At 47.0% G+C, this 12,885-nt stretch overlaps 2 protein-coding genes across 5 annotated transcripts in view; one reads left to right on the top strand and one right to left on the bottom strand.

Moving 5' to 3' along the window:
• The window catches only part of XDH (xanthine dehydrogenase), a 54,556-nt gene extending 48,375 nt beyond the window's left edge, over positions 1 to 6,181 (top strand). For 3 of the 4 annotated variants that reach the window (XM_009686267.2, XM_068940117.1, XM_009686254.2), the window contains exons 34-37: positions 403 to 468; positions 2,223 to 2,411; positions 3,596 to 3,763; positions 4,762 to 6,181. In XM_009686267.2, coding sequence (XP_009684562.2) covers positions 403 to 468; positions 2,223 to 2,411; positions 3,596 to 3,763; positions 4,762 to 4,812 — 474 coding nt within the window. In that variant the 3' untranslated portion in view covers positions 4,813 to 6,181. Of the gene's footprint in view, positions 1 to 402; positions 469 to 1,349; positions 1,512 to 2,222; positions 2,412 to 3,595; positions 3,764 to 4,761 lie in introns of all 4 variants that reach the window. The other variant, XR_011140483.1, reaches the window with a different exon arrangement.
• A 2,902-nt stretch (positions 6,182 to 9,083) lies between these two features.
• LOC104151784 (carbohydrate sulfotransferase 8-like) lies at positions 9,084 to 12,048 on the bottom strand. The gene is made up of 2 exons (XM_068940119.1): positions 11,863 to 12,048; positions 9,084 to 10,527 (listed from the first exon to the last, which is right to left on the bottom strand). The coding sequence occupies exons 1-2, from the start codon at positions 11,948 to 11,950 to the stop codon at positions 9,716 to 9,718; spliced, it is 900 nt and encodes a 299-aa protein (XP_068796220.1). The 5' UTR covers positions 11,951 to 12,048; the 3' UTR covers positions 9,084 to 9,715.
• Positions 12,049 to 12,885: the final 837 nt, after the last annotated feature.

Raw genomic sequence — 12,885 nt, 5'->3', positions numbered from 1 at the left:
GTAAAAGATAACAGCACTGTGTTAGCACAAAGGAACAGCAACATTTCAGAATTGAGTTAATCATTAAAAATAGCACTGGGAGACTTTTAGGAAGGAAAAAAAAAGACAATTAGCTGTCTGTATGCATGGTGCATGGTACAGAGCACTGACACGGGTAGTTTGGAACTACTTCTAATACAAAACAGGTCCAGTGAGTCTCTGGGAAAACTGAACTGACTTCCTTTGTTTTATTTTATGGATCAACTCAGTTTAAAAGTCAGGATGAGGAACTGAATTGAGACAGATTGCAGGAATAAAGGCCAGATGTGGGTAGTGCTGGATATATTAGTCTTCCTTGTATAAGGTCACCATGTCCCAGTTTTGATGTTTTTTGCTGATTTGTTCTCTATTTCTGCCTTTTAGAACATTCGCACAGATATTGTTATGGATGTTGGTACCAGTTTGAACCCAGCCATAGACATAGGACAGGTAAGCAAAAGTGTCACTAATTTCACCATGTTAAAGTGATTATACTATTTTCAGGTTTTCTAAATGAACCATTCTCCATCTCCAGCGTGTGCCTTTGCAGACAGCATTTTAAACTTAAATGGACCATCCAGTGAGACATTTTAGGCTTGCTAGTAAAACCAGTTTGACTCCCAGTTGACCATGCAATAGGCGCAGAATTAGGTGAGGAAATACCCTGGGTTCTTTTGCTTTAGTATTGAGAAAGGCTCCAAGGTATTCTTCAGTTACCACCACCCAGATGCTTTTCAGTGTCTACCTCCACTAAGGAATGCACCCAGAGAATACTGATAAAATGGAATAACCTCACCTCAGGGCCTGTTCCTACAATGTGGCATGTGTAAACTAAATCTCACACCTGATTTTTATACTGCTGTCCACCAATATCAAGTCGTATATAATTCAGTGAAAATTCTTGTGTGAATAAAGAGTTAGGGTGGTAGCTTCAGTACCGCAGGTACTGCTACGCTGGGAGCTTGATCAGAAGTTGGACCAGTCACTTAGCTTGCAAATTCCCTGTACAGGGACAAACTTTCTTCCATATTCTGTGCAGTCATAATCACAATGACACCTCTCAGCAAATCAAGGTAATAGGCAAGGGGTTGTTTGAAATACTCAGGGCTGAATCGTTAGACATTTGCACATACTCACCTACCCAATACGATTTAATTCCCCTGGTAACTATGGATGTAGGATTGTGTAGGATTTGGGCTTTACAGGAGGACACGAGGTGCAGAGCTCTGTTACAGTTAAAATGAAAGTTCTCAGAAAGCAAAATGTTTTTCTGAAAAGTACATTTTTTGAAGTGGCCAGGGGAAGAGAGGGTCTTTATGCCTTCCCAATAGGTCACATTTGGGCTGGGAGAAAAGACACGAGCTATACGGAGCCCCTGCAAGAGATCTTGATTTCCTGTGTCCCTCCATGTATTGCTACTGGGGGCAAAAGAAGGAAAGGACGTTATATGACTGCAGCACCACAAGTACATCTTGCCGGGATGATGGACGTTTGTGAGTGTGTTGAATCTTTAGGCTGCTCTGGCCTGATAGATCTGTCTGTGAGCACAGGCAGCAGAACTCCCTCTTAGAGGATGGTATCAGTACATCCCTCTCCATACCCCTCTCACATCTGCTCCCCTTCTCTTTTTTCTCCTAAAACCTTCGGTAGAATAAGTTATACAAGGAAACTTTTGGTATTTGAATAGATACGGGAATGTTTTTGCAGGCATTTGTGTTGGTGACCTGAGAATATGGAAGTGTTCAGGACGGTATGAGGTGGTTTTATGTTGAAATAGAAAAAGTAAAATATTTTGTTTTCAGATGTGTCTTTCTGTCCTTTGAATTATTGGCAAGTACAACTCATTCAGTGTTATTTTAACCACAAAGAAATCAATGTTTTGGCATTGATTTTTATTTCTTGCTTCATCAACAAAATTGCTGTCTTGCATTTACAGCATATCTGTTTATATGTGTGTGTGACTTGCTCCGTCTACCAGGGAAATGTAACCATATCTATGTGGGAACACAGGAATTGCGTAAAGGTGGCAAACCGTACCTTCAGCAGAAGGGACAAGGTTTAGAAATGAAAAGTGGGAATTTAGCCAGGAAGGGAGGGCTGAAAGTTCCACTTTAAATCATCACTGTTTGTTCTTGTGCAGTGATGAGAGAGGAAAAAAAAAAGGGGAATGTAGAGAACGTAACCTTGTTTGGATGTGTTTGTAGATAGAAGGAGCGTTTGTCCAAGGCCTTGGGCTCTTCACCATGGAGGAGTTGCGCTATTCTCCAGAAGGGAACTTGTATACTCGAGGGCCCGGGATGTACAAAATCCCAGCATTTGGAGACATCCCAGCAGAATTCTATGTGTCTCTTCTCCGTGACTGTCCAAACAGCAAGGCGATTTATTCATCCAAGGTATATCCAGAAGATCTGCAGGCCTCTTACTGGTCCGTACTTCTGTGAAGCTGAGTGTGATAAAGTAGTGATGTACATGTCTGAATAATTAACCTTTTTATGCTGGCTTTATTTTGGGGTCAGGATGTTTTTGCATTCCTTACCAGAAACATGAGTAATGTGCCTTATAGTAAGGAAGTACTGAAGTAGCCTGCACATTGCCACCCTGCTTATCCATAAGAGAGAACTGAAATGGCTTTGCTGTGCCAGAGGCTCTGCTCTAACGGAGGCTGCCAGCCTCCCTCTGCAACTCAGTTCCCTTGCTGTCTGCCCCAAAAGCTCTGGTTGCCCTTCCCTGGCATCAGATCCTCCATGTGGCTCAACATTTCCAGCAGTGTTGTTTCTGAGTTGGCTTATTTTGCTTCCCTTGCTGTTTCACAGTGCTCACTTCACCCTTACAAGTCCTTTATTAAGCCACGTGTCCTTCAGCTGTTTTCTCTGCGATCAGTGCTGTTTCCTGTAGCTAGTCAGGGCTGCATGGAATGGAGCTGGATGTACAGCTTCAAGGAATTTGCTTTACTCATGGTTCAAAGGAGCATTTAGAGAGACCCTCCTACATCATTATCTGTATATGCCTGGCCTGCCTCCACACCTGTTCCCTTTTCCCTCCCTCCACAGAAACATCTTCATCAATGAGGAGAACTATTTGGTTGATTAATGCTGATCACAGAATTAAGTAACGAAGGCCTGGCGGGGACCTTTGTACTGTACTAAACAATACTGGTGTAGTCCCTGTGAGAGGCATTCCTGCTGGTTTGCAACAGCCTCCATTGATGGAGCACTGTGCTCTGCCCAGGCAACCTCCCTAGTGCCTAATCTGAATTCCCTTTGCTGCAGTTTCAGCCTCATCCAAAGGGCTGTGGGAAAGGGTTAGTCCCTTTTTAATTTGTAACAGCCTTAATGTGTTAGAAAGCTGTATTTTCCTACTGTCTTTCCTTGTTTAAATGGACTGGGGGCTCCTTTAGCCTAGTCTTTCCTTGCTGATCACACCTAGGAGACTGAGAGGTCACAAAGAAGGAATGAGGAATGAGAATAATGGCTGATTGTCACTTCAGACTTGCTTTTCTTTCTGTTAGCCCCATTAGTCCTTCCTCGGCCAGGACTGTTTTGAGCTGTAACCTCACTCTTGCCTGTTCTTTATCTAGGCTGTGGGAGAGCCTCCTCTGTTCCTGTCTGCATCAGTGTTTTATGCCATTAAAGATGCCATCTACTCAGCGAGGAAGGACTCTGGCGTGACTGAAACTTTCAGACTGGATAGCCCTGCCACCCCAGAGAGGATCCGCAATGCTTGTGTGGACATCTTCACCAAAATGGTAATTGCTTCCAGTTTCATAGTCTGCTCCCTGGCCAGCCCACCCCACATTCAGCGTGTGTGCTGATCGCTGTGGCTCAGGCCTGGGATTAGAGCAGGGTTGGGAGGCTCTGACCTTAGGCAGCTGGGTTTTAGTTCATGTGTGTTGTCCTTTACTTAACATGCCACCAGATGAGAGACAAATCCACAGACCAGCATTGGTAGAGCTCACACTGCAGGAAGGGCTGCCACGCAGTATCACTGAAATCACAGTTCATCGCTTCATTCCCCAAGGAATGTAGAGCTGTCTGTAGAGCAAAAGCACCGACTTGTTGGCCTGATGCTCCTGACCGTCATCTCTTAGGGGATCACAACTCATATCACATCCTGAAGGTCCACCATGTGATTTATTGGCCTCCTCATGGAGGGAGAGAAGGTGTTACTGACGGTTCTCGCTTCTCCTGAACGTTATGACCCTGGGAGTCGTCTTACAAACTGTGGGCTTGATATGAAGGACTGCAGGATTTAACCCTGCCACTGTCTCTTTGCGACCTCCTCCTCTGTCAGGGTGCTGTGACAGGGCTGTGTAGGTGTGGGTCCCTGCACAGTCCTGTTGATTACTGTGTGACTCAGAAGCCATAGCTGTCTGTCCACAGGTGCGTCTGTCAGGCTTTGGTCGGCTTAAAACCCCCTATAGTTAACTGCAAAACCTAGATATCTTAGTCTTTCTCATTTAACACCTTCCTCACTGTCTGGTGAGAAGGACGCCTAAAAGGTTTTGAGAATTTCCCTGAACTGTTGATCATCTGACCTTGAGCTAGAGCCAGGTACAGGCTGCTCACAGAATTGCCATGAGACAAACACCTCTGTATTTGGAAAGGCTGGGATATGAGCTGAGATCTTCAATGGTACAAAGTCACCTACCTTAAAGGGAGCACAGTAGGGCATACTGAACTCAGGATGGGACCTCCGTGTGTTGCTGCTGCTATTTGCTCTAATTTTTTTTCCTCTTCTTTACAGTGTCCATCTGCTGAGCCAGGAACCTTTAAGCCATGGTCTGTACGTGTGTAAAAGTGAAGTTTGAGGAGTAAACTTTCCTCATGAAACGGGGCTTACACCAGAGGGACCACAAGACAGTAGGACTATAGTGGGAAAAAAAAAAAAAATCTGTGTTCCTGTGGCTCATCCACCGATTCATAGAGTGTTCTCATTTAATTGTCCGATCACTGTTTCCTCTGGGAGGAGGGTTTGCTGCCAGATTATAGCTGTGATGTAAATTTAAATGAAGAGTAAGTGGATGATGATGTTATCCAGGTGTAATTGAAAATCTTAAGATTTCCAAATTGCTGCAAGGGTAGGAGACAAGCTTATTATTGGCCATCTTGAAAAGGTGTTTTTTGTTTGGTTTTGTTTTGTTTACTGTGGGGAAAAGAATGGTCACCTTCTGATGTTATGTCAAGAAGGTCCTAAATGCATTGAACCCAGATAAACAGTCCTCTAGTGGGGAACGGGGAGGGCGTGAGACATACTGAGGGCTGGACTCCATTGTGTCCCTTCTGCACACAAAGCCAGATATACACTAGAGGAAGACGAGGAGGAGTTTTGATGCTAGCTAACTGCGGTAAAGGTCTTCTCTATGTATGTGGGACAGTTGTTCAGATGGAAGCCCTAAAATGTGACCAATAGCTGATTTATCCTAAGTTAAATGACGACTGCTTCATCTATACCAGGGCTTTAATGAATTTTTAGTTCACATACTACCTTGCCGTCTCTGATTAAAGACAAAAACTAGAGATAACAGGAGGATTTCCAGCAAGATGCTGATTTGTTTGACACATTCAACTTTCCCCCTCCACATCCCACGTCTTTTGCCCATCTCTTAAATAGGACATGATATCAAAGAAAGGATCTTTGAGTAGGAGAGAAAGTTATTGATCAGTGCCCCCAAGGCAATTTAGACCAGACCTGGGGGCAGGTGGGGATTAGTTGGGTCTGAGTGCCCTCTAGGGTCAGTCCCTTGCCTGCTGTGCCAGGGCTTTGCCCTCCTTTCAAGACAACTCTTAGTTTTTCTGAATATCAGGGGATGGGTGCATTTTGCTGAAGGGTTAGCTTGTCTGAAAAATGTGCTTATTGTGTGATGACGTCATGCCTTTTGGACTGAATGTGTTTTTCATGTTGGATTTAATGCTGGGCATCCCTGAAAAGAAAAGAACTGAAAAGTTCTTGTCACTGTCGAATTTAACACTGCAGCATCATGTTATCTCTAGATGATGTCAGCCATGTACTGTACCTGCTCATCACGTGCAAACTTTTATCCATTTCTGTGGCCCACAGCTCTGTGATAATGTCCTTTTTCTGTCTTTGCACTCCTAGGGCCATCAAAAATATGGTGCAAGAGGATGTGACTCCATTGCCTTAAATAAAATTTTGCTCACTTACATCCTGCTTGAAATTGATCTCTGTCTTAGGACTTAACAACGCATGCACAATCTGAAACATTTTTGAAGCGCTCCAAGGCATAAAATTGTGAAAAGTGTAGATTTGTGTCTCAGCTTAAAATATTACAGTTTTACCATCTGGAAAAAGGGCATTTGTATATGTGAGTTGCAGAAAGTATTTTGTGCCTGCTGTGCTGCTATGTGATTGTTTTACTGATTGAAATATTATATTGGTGTTTCTTAAACTCTGAGGTACTGGGCAAGAACAGTTTTTTTTTTTTCTTCTGAAAGCTGGTAATATATAAAGAACCTCTCTGAGAAGAAAATGTAAACATTTGTGTGCACAGCCATTGGAGTCTGTGTATTTATCTTCTTTGATGCCCAGGAAAGGATGCAAAATACGAGATCTGTGATGTAGGGTTGTAACTGCATTGCCTCTATGGCATTCCACCTCTTGTGATCCCTGGACAGCATTCAAACCAGGCAGAAAAGAAATACAAAGGAAATGTAATATGTGTTAATGCAGAACATGGTGAATTACAGGCAATGTGTGTGATATTGATGAGGTTCCAGCGCCATCTTATAGGAAAGCTGCAGCCCTCACAAGAGTCCTGTTTCCAGAGAAGGTCTCAGGATATTATGGGCTATCACTAGCAGGATGGATAATTGCAGTTTATGTCCTGTGACTCTGGGAGCACCTTCTTTCATCATTTCAGAATGGGTTTGATATCTCATGTAGCCATGGCTACTGCCTGGCAGTTAAATTTTTTTTGAGGTAGATTTATCAAGTCTCTCTTTTGTTTTTCACTTTGTGGGTTAATTCAACGTGTGTTTGCCAAGCTACGTGTATATGCAATGGTCAGAGCTGGCTTGTTTGGTGGTTTACAGACCTGAGCCTGTGAAGCCACTCCTGCTGTAGTATTTGCGATCCACTGTTTCACAGCTCTCAGCCCTTGCTCTCAGGCCCACCCTGGTTCAGGGCTCTCTTATTACCCTTCCACAGTCCCTGGCTATCGGAAGGACAAAACATCCTTTTTGAGGGTATTGGATTTGAAATAGATGATAACAAACACATGAGGGGAGGCAGGGAGAGGGTATAAATTCAAGGTTGCAAAGTAATCTGGAGAAAGTGCTTTTGGGGGTGTAGGAGAAGGGAAGTTCGGGGACTCATAGCAATCTACAGAGAGATGTGATGTAATACCCAGCCAGGGTGTAGGTGGGACAAGACCCTAAAGAACATGAAGTTGAGATTTTATTTTACCTCTCTAACACTGTCTTAACATTTCATACGTTACGTTCTGATGGAACTAAGTGCCACATCCTCTAGAGAAGGAAGGGACCAGTTGTAAAGGACTGTGAGGAAGAGATGGTGCTGCCATAGGATATTCCAGTTTAAAATGTGGTCTGCACTTCAAAACTGTCTGAGAAGAACTCTGCTGTTGTGAATGCACAGTACTGTCTTCTGCTAGATGTTGTGTCAGACCTGTTCTTGCATGTGCTGCTGCACCAGATTTCAGCTTGCCGTTGCTGAAGGGAAAGCTCCATATGAAGATAAGCTGTTCTTTTCCTAGTACTTTTCAATGAAGTATAATACGAATGCATGACTCTACTGTTATGTATAACCTGGAAATTTGCCCGGCTTCTGTCCTTCCAATACTATGTCCTCAGAAGAGGAAGTATGCCATCTTGCTAGACTGTAAAGTCTTATGCTCAATAATGGCACTTAAGCAATGATTGCTGTAGCTTGATAGTTTGTGGGAAGGTGAAAGGAGATCATTCGATCTCGTGTCTTAACACTATTAATTGCAGGCCCCTCTGTGAGACAGGGAGGCCAATTTTTAGTAATTGTTTTAGGCCAATTCAAATTGGTAGTTTTCGCTATCAGTCTTTAATGAGCATTGTTGTCAAATCACTGTCTTTGTCAGATGAATGTATCTGGAATTCTCTGTGAATGTCACATCATTGCAAAATAAAGCTAAAAAATGTTCTGGAAACTAGTATGCTACCGTTAAAATCTCTCACAATTTAAAAGCTGGAGCGCTTCAGCTCATCCTTGGCACTTGGCAAGGACAGACCCTTCCAGGTGCTGTGATACAGGTCATTTCTGTGGCCGAGGCTGGGAGAGGGGGGAAGTTTCTCCAGGTTACCCAGCAGGATGCAGCAGGCGAGTCTCCCGGAGAGCGCAGGTCTCTGTCTGGGCCATGCAGGCAGTCAAGTCCAAAAGAAAGCAGAGTCCTTGGGACTTCTCTTTCATGAGGAGCTCACAGTAGCTATCCCACATTTTCCACAGCAACACAGTAATACATACTCAGCCACCTCCACTGAGTCTGTCAGCTGCTGAGACTGGGTGGAAGGTACTGTGGCATATTGGCAAAGGGAAGACCATCAGCACCCAAGCAGGCTGTCTGTGTGGGATGGGTGGGCGTAGCCGACCTAGGTAGGTGGTGCTGAGCTCAGGTATTAGCATCAGCCCAACAGCGGCCTCAAAGGTTCCTATGAGGGCTCTCCCGGCCTCCCAGCATTCTTGGGGATTTCCCCAGGGGCAGGACTATGAGGCACTCTGGTTCAGAGGCCTTCTCTGTTGTTAGACCCAGAGCCAGCTACTTCAGGACAGTGTGCCCACATAGCAGCAACTGCTTGCAGCACACTTGTGGTACTACTCCATCATCTTCAGCAAGTGAGCCAAAACGGCAGCTGCACATTGCTAACCTGCTGGTAGTGAGTACTGGTGAAAGCTAGGCTTGGCCAATTTAGGTCAGACCTAAAGGGGAACCCGGTGTTACTCAGAACCTGTGACTGGAGCAAGCATTGTTGCACCTCTCTGGAGTGGGAAGAACGCTGCTCTCTTGAGGGTGCAGGAGATGTGGGGTCCTTAAATAGGAAACAGTCCACACAGAAAATGTATAACCAAATAATGGGCCAGGCTTGGCCTTCATGGAGCATGAAAGGAATGGGAACACCACCAGCATTTCCCTAAGAGGGTCTCCCATCCTGTATCATTTCTTATGCATTTGTATATAGTAGACAGACAACAGGTGACATGCTCCTTTGGGAGCACTTCTGTGTGTTTATGCAGGTTTGTCACCCAGAAGCCACTGCCAAACCTCTTAGCTAAAAGGAAGAAGGAGTCCAGAAAATGAAATGGGAGTGCCTTCAGAGCACGTGAGGATGGTGCTGTGATCTGCAGTAAGTCCAAGCCAACCCACCCCAAAATGCTGTAAAAAGCTCTCTAAAATCTATTCAGCCCATCACAGTTCCTCTCACGCTGTTTTCTAGGCCCCAGCGCCACCCCTATGCCATGTATTTCTCTAGAGCCTCTTCCTGCAGTATTTTAGCACAAATCAGCAATGTAAAGAGCCTTGATATCCTCTCTCTGGCAGTGGTCTGTCTCAGTTCCCTGCCTTGTCTTTGGGAGCTGGGGGGAAGTTCCCAGCACCCGGCCATGGAGTCAGGGTCTGTCCCTGACCCAGCTGATACTCTGAAGCATTGCATTTGAACTGATGCTCCGTGAAGCTGTCCTGCCAGCCAGAGTATTTCTACCAGGTCTCTGGTGTGCTGAGGAGGTCTGATAGCAAGCTATTAGAAAACTGGAAAGCAGAAAGGTCCCAGCGATAGAAATGAGACAGTTGTTTCTTCTGTTTGAGGGATAGTTCGCTGAATAGTTGCTCTGATAACCACTTATAGGTCCACCGCACCTGGGTGTCTGTGAATTCAGGGAGGTGGATGTCCTTTGGCAACCCGGCCCGATGCAGCAGATGACCCAGCTCCTGCCTGAGGAAGCCAAACATAATCACGTAGTCGTAGCGGATGAGACAAGGGTGGCACAGGCTGACAAGCGGCTTTGATTCCAGGCTGGCGTTGTACTGTCCCACGTCTAAAACATCCTGAACAAAACTGCTGAAGGAAGGACTGCTGCCCATGCCTTGCATGTAAGATGAGATCAGCCTCTGGAAAGGGTCCCTGACAAACAGCACTTTGGTATAGGAGCCCATCATGGCCTCTATCATGGTCTGGTTGAACTTGTTCAGCTGCGTCTGCAGATTGTGCTGCTGAGGGTAGGGAAGTGGCACTGGGACCGTCACATTTTCTTTCTCTTCTAGTTTCTCCAGAAGCCACTGCCATCCCTCTATCCCTATTGCTGGCACTTGGCAATAGAGGAAGTTCAGCTTGGTGCTGACCCTCACCCTGGAGAGCACGCGGGCTCGCTCCTCGTGGCTTGCTGGCAACACGGCCACTTTGGCTGAGCGGCTGCAGAAAGCTCTCAGCCTCTTCTTCCGGAGCTGCTGGACGTGAAGGAAGGTGTCCAGCGTCAGAGAGGGGTCACCCTCTGCCCTGGGAGCCAGGTCATCTGGAAAACATCATTTGATCATGGGAGGTGAAGAAAGCCCAGAGCAGATCTCTGCCCTTGAGCCTGCAGTACCGTCTGGGACGCCTTGTACTATGGATCCAGTTCTCCACTAAATTTTAATTTTTATTCTTAAATCCTTTCTTTCCCCTGCCTGTGACTCTTTCAGCTGAGCTTAATTGAAGTGAGTTTGCCAAGCAGCAAATATAGTCAGAAATATTCTGAGAGGCGTATGAGTGATAAATTGCTTTGTCAATACAAATACACGATCCCCATGAAAGTTTTTGGAACTGGAAATTGTCATCAGAACACATCATATGATCAGCCACTATCAAAGACATGCTAAACCAGGAGATTATTCTTAAAGGCCACTGGTGTTTGAGGAAACCAAATGACATAAGTTCTTGCATCACTTAGTTACTAAGTAAACTTTTTTCTCATGAAGATAAAAAGCAAATAAGATGGAAAAAGCAAATAAAGGCTAGAAGACAAAAAAGCACATGTAAAAAGCAAAAGCAAATAAAAAGGATCTATGATAGTTACTTTTAATTTGTCAAATTTCAGCTTGGCTCCTTACTTTTTATCCTCTTATTTTTGATGTGAAGAGGCCATAGTAAGTTTAAAGCTCACATGAATGCAGAGGACAAATGTTTTCCTTGCTATATTATTTGTACGAGTACCTCTTGTCTGCCTCGTCTGCTTAATGCAGGCGTTTGGCAGCCCTGGGGGGCATAGTTAGTTTTATGGGTTCTCCCAGGTACTTGAGAAGTTAAATATTTATTTGTCACTGATTTGGGCAGGCTTTCACATAGGGAAGACAAACACTTTTTGTTATTAGGACCAAAAAAATCCCCCAAATCCCAAGACCAAGAAACGTGGGAAAAACAGTGGTGCCTGAAGCTATTTGAATCTTTCTTTCAATTTGTCCAATCTCTGATTGACAATGTTAGCTAATTCCTGCGCTGGCTTGGCCCTGGATTGACGGGACTGAAGGGAACGCATTTTTGGGGTAAGAGCTGCATTAAGTACCCGTTTCGCTTGCCTGGCCCCTGACTCCTCCCCGGGCTGCAGGGACGATGCCTCCCGGCCCTCGGGCAGCGTTTTGCTCCTCGCAGCGCTGCAGCGCTGGTCTCGAGAGTGACCTCCTGGCGGTGGAGACACGCTTCCCCCACCACACCTGAGATGGTGGATGAGACCCCGCGCCGGGGAGAGCTGCCCACACGGGGCTGCGCAAACAGACGTTTCCGCCATCATTTCGCCTGCAGCGCGGAGGCCGTGCACCGTGCGCCGTGGCGGGCTGCATGGGGCTTGCGCTACCGCGCGGGGGCTCAGCATTACCTGTGCGGCCCTCGAGGAGCAGCCGGCCCCCCAGCAGGGTGGCGATGGCCAAGGCAGCCGCCAGGAGCAGGCGAGGAAGGAAGCGCATGTCGTGCGTGGCGGTGAGGTCTCGCCGGCGCTGGGAGCTGAGTGCTGCTCCGGGGAGCGGCGGCAGACCCAAGGGAAGGGCTAGGGAACCTCCTGTGTTTATTTAAGGAGAAACACGCCCAGGACCTGGGTTAAAGTATTGTTTGGGCAACAGCTTGGCTCAGGGGCCGGAGGCGCAAGAGGTGCTCGTAGCGAACACAGCCCTGCCTCCCGCCCTGCAGCTGCCACGCCAGCTTTTGGAGGCTTTTTGCCTTTCTTTTGCAACGTTTGTGCAGTCCCCGGCGCTGTCACCCTGCCCATGCCAGCGGCCCTGCAGATTATTTCGGTCCCCACGAGAAACGAGCCGTGCACTCCCGGCCCCACGCGCGGCGTCCCGCGGAGCGATGAGGGTGGTGGGGGCGGGCTGCAGCCCTGCACGCTCGGGGGGCCGCTGCCGTGGGCTGTGGGTGCAGCCTCTGCCAGGCCGGTAGGAGTTTCGGGGAGGAAGCAGGGGCAGGAGAGGTGCAGTGATGTGGCACGTCCCAAGGGACGTGGGCGGTGCGTGACAGCCGGGACTGGAGGCGCTGAGCCACTGCCTGTGTCCTTCGCAATGGGGCTGCTTAAAAACTGTGGCAGAAGCACCATGCTCAGTTGCACGGTGAAAGCACCCAGAGGCCCCAGACCGATGCGGATGCCTGCCCCCGTCATGCTGCGAAAGGGGGCGCGGGTGCCGCACGCGGGCGCGCATGCCATTGCTGCCCTTCCCCAGGGAGCCCCACCGGAGAGCATGCAGGGCGGGGAGCGCCACAAACGTCCAGAGGCAAAAGCAGCCTTTGCCTCCATCAGGAGGGACGCGGTCTGGGCTGGAAGACCTGGCAGCTGCAAGGGTTTGGGATAGCGAAAGGGAAAGGGATTGCTGCTGAATAGCTGGAAGAGCGCAAGCATGCAAGTGTGCCT

Source organism: Struthio camelus, chromosome 3 (assembly GCF_040807025.1).
Source record: "Struthio camelus isolate bStrCam1 chromosome 3, bStrCam1.hap1, whole genome shotgun sequence".
Classification (NCBI taxonomy): domain Eukaryota; kingdom Metazoa; phylum Chordata; class Aves; order Struthioniformes; family Struthionidae; genus Struthio; species Struthio camelus.
This window is presented reverse-complemented; position numbering and strand designations above follow the sequence as displayed.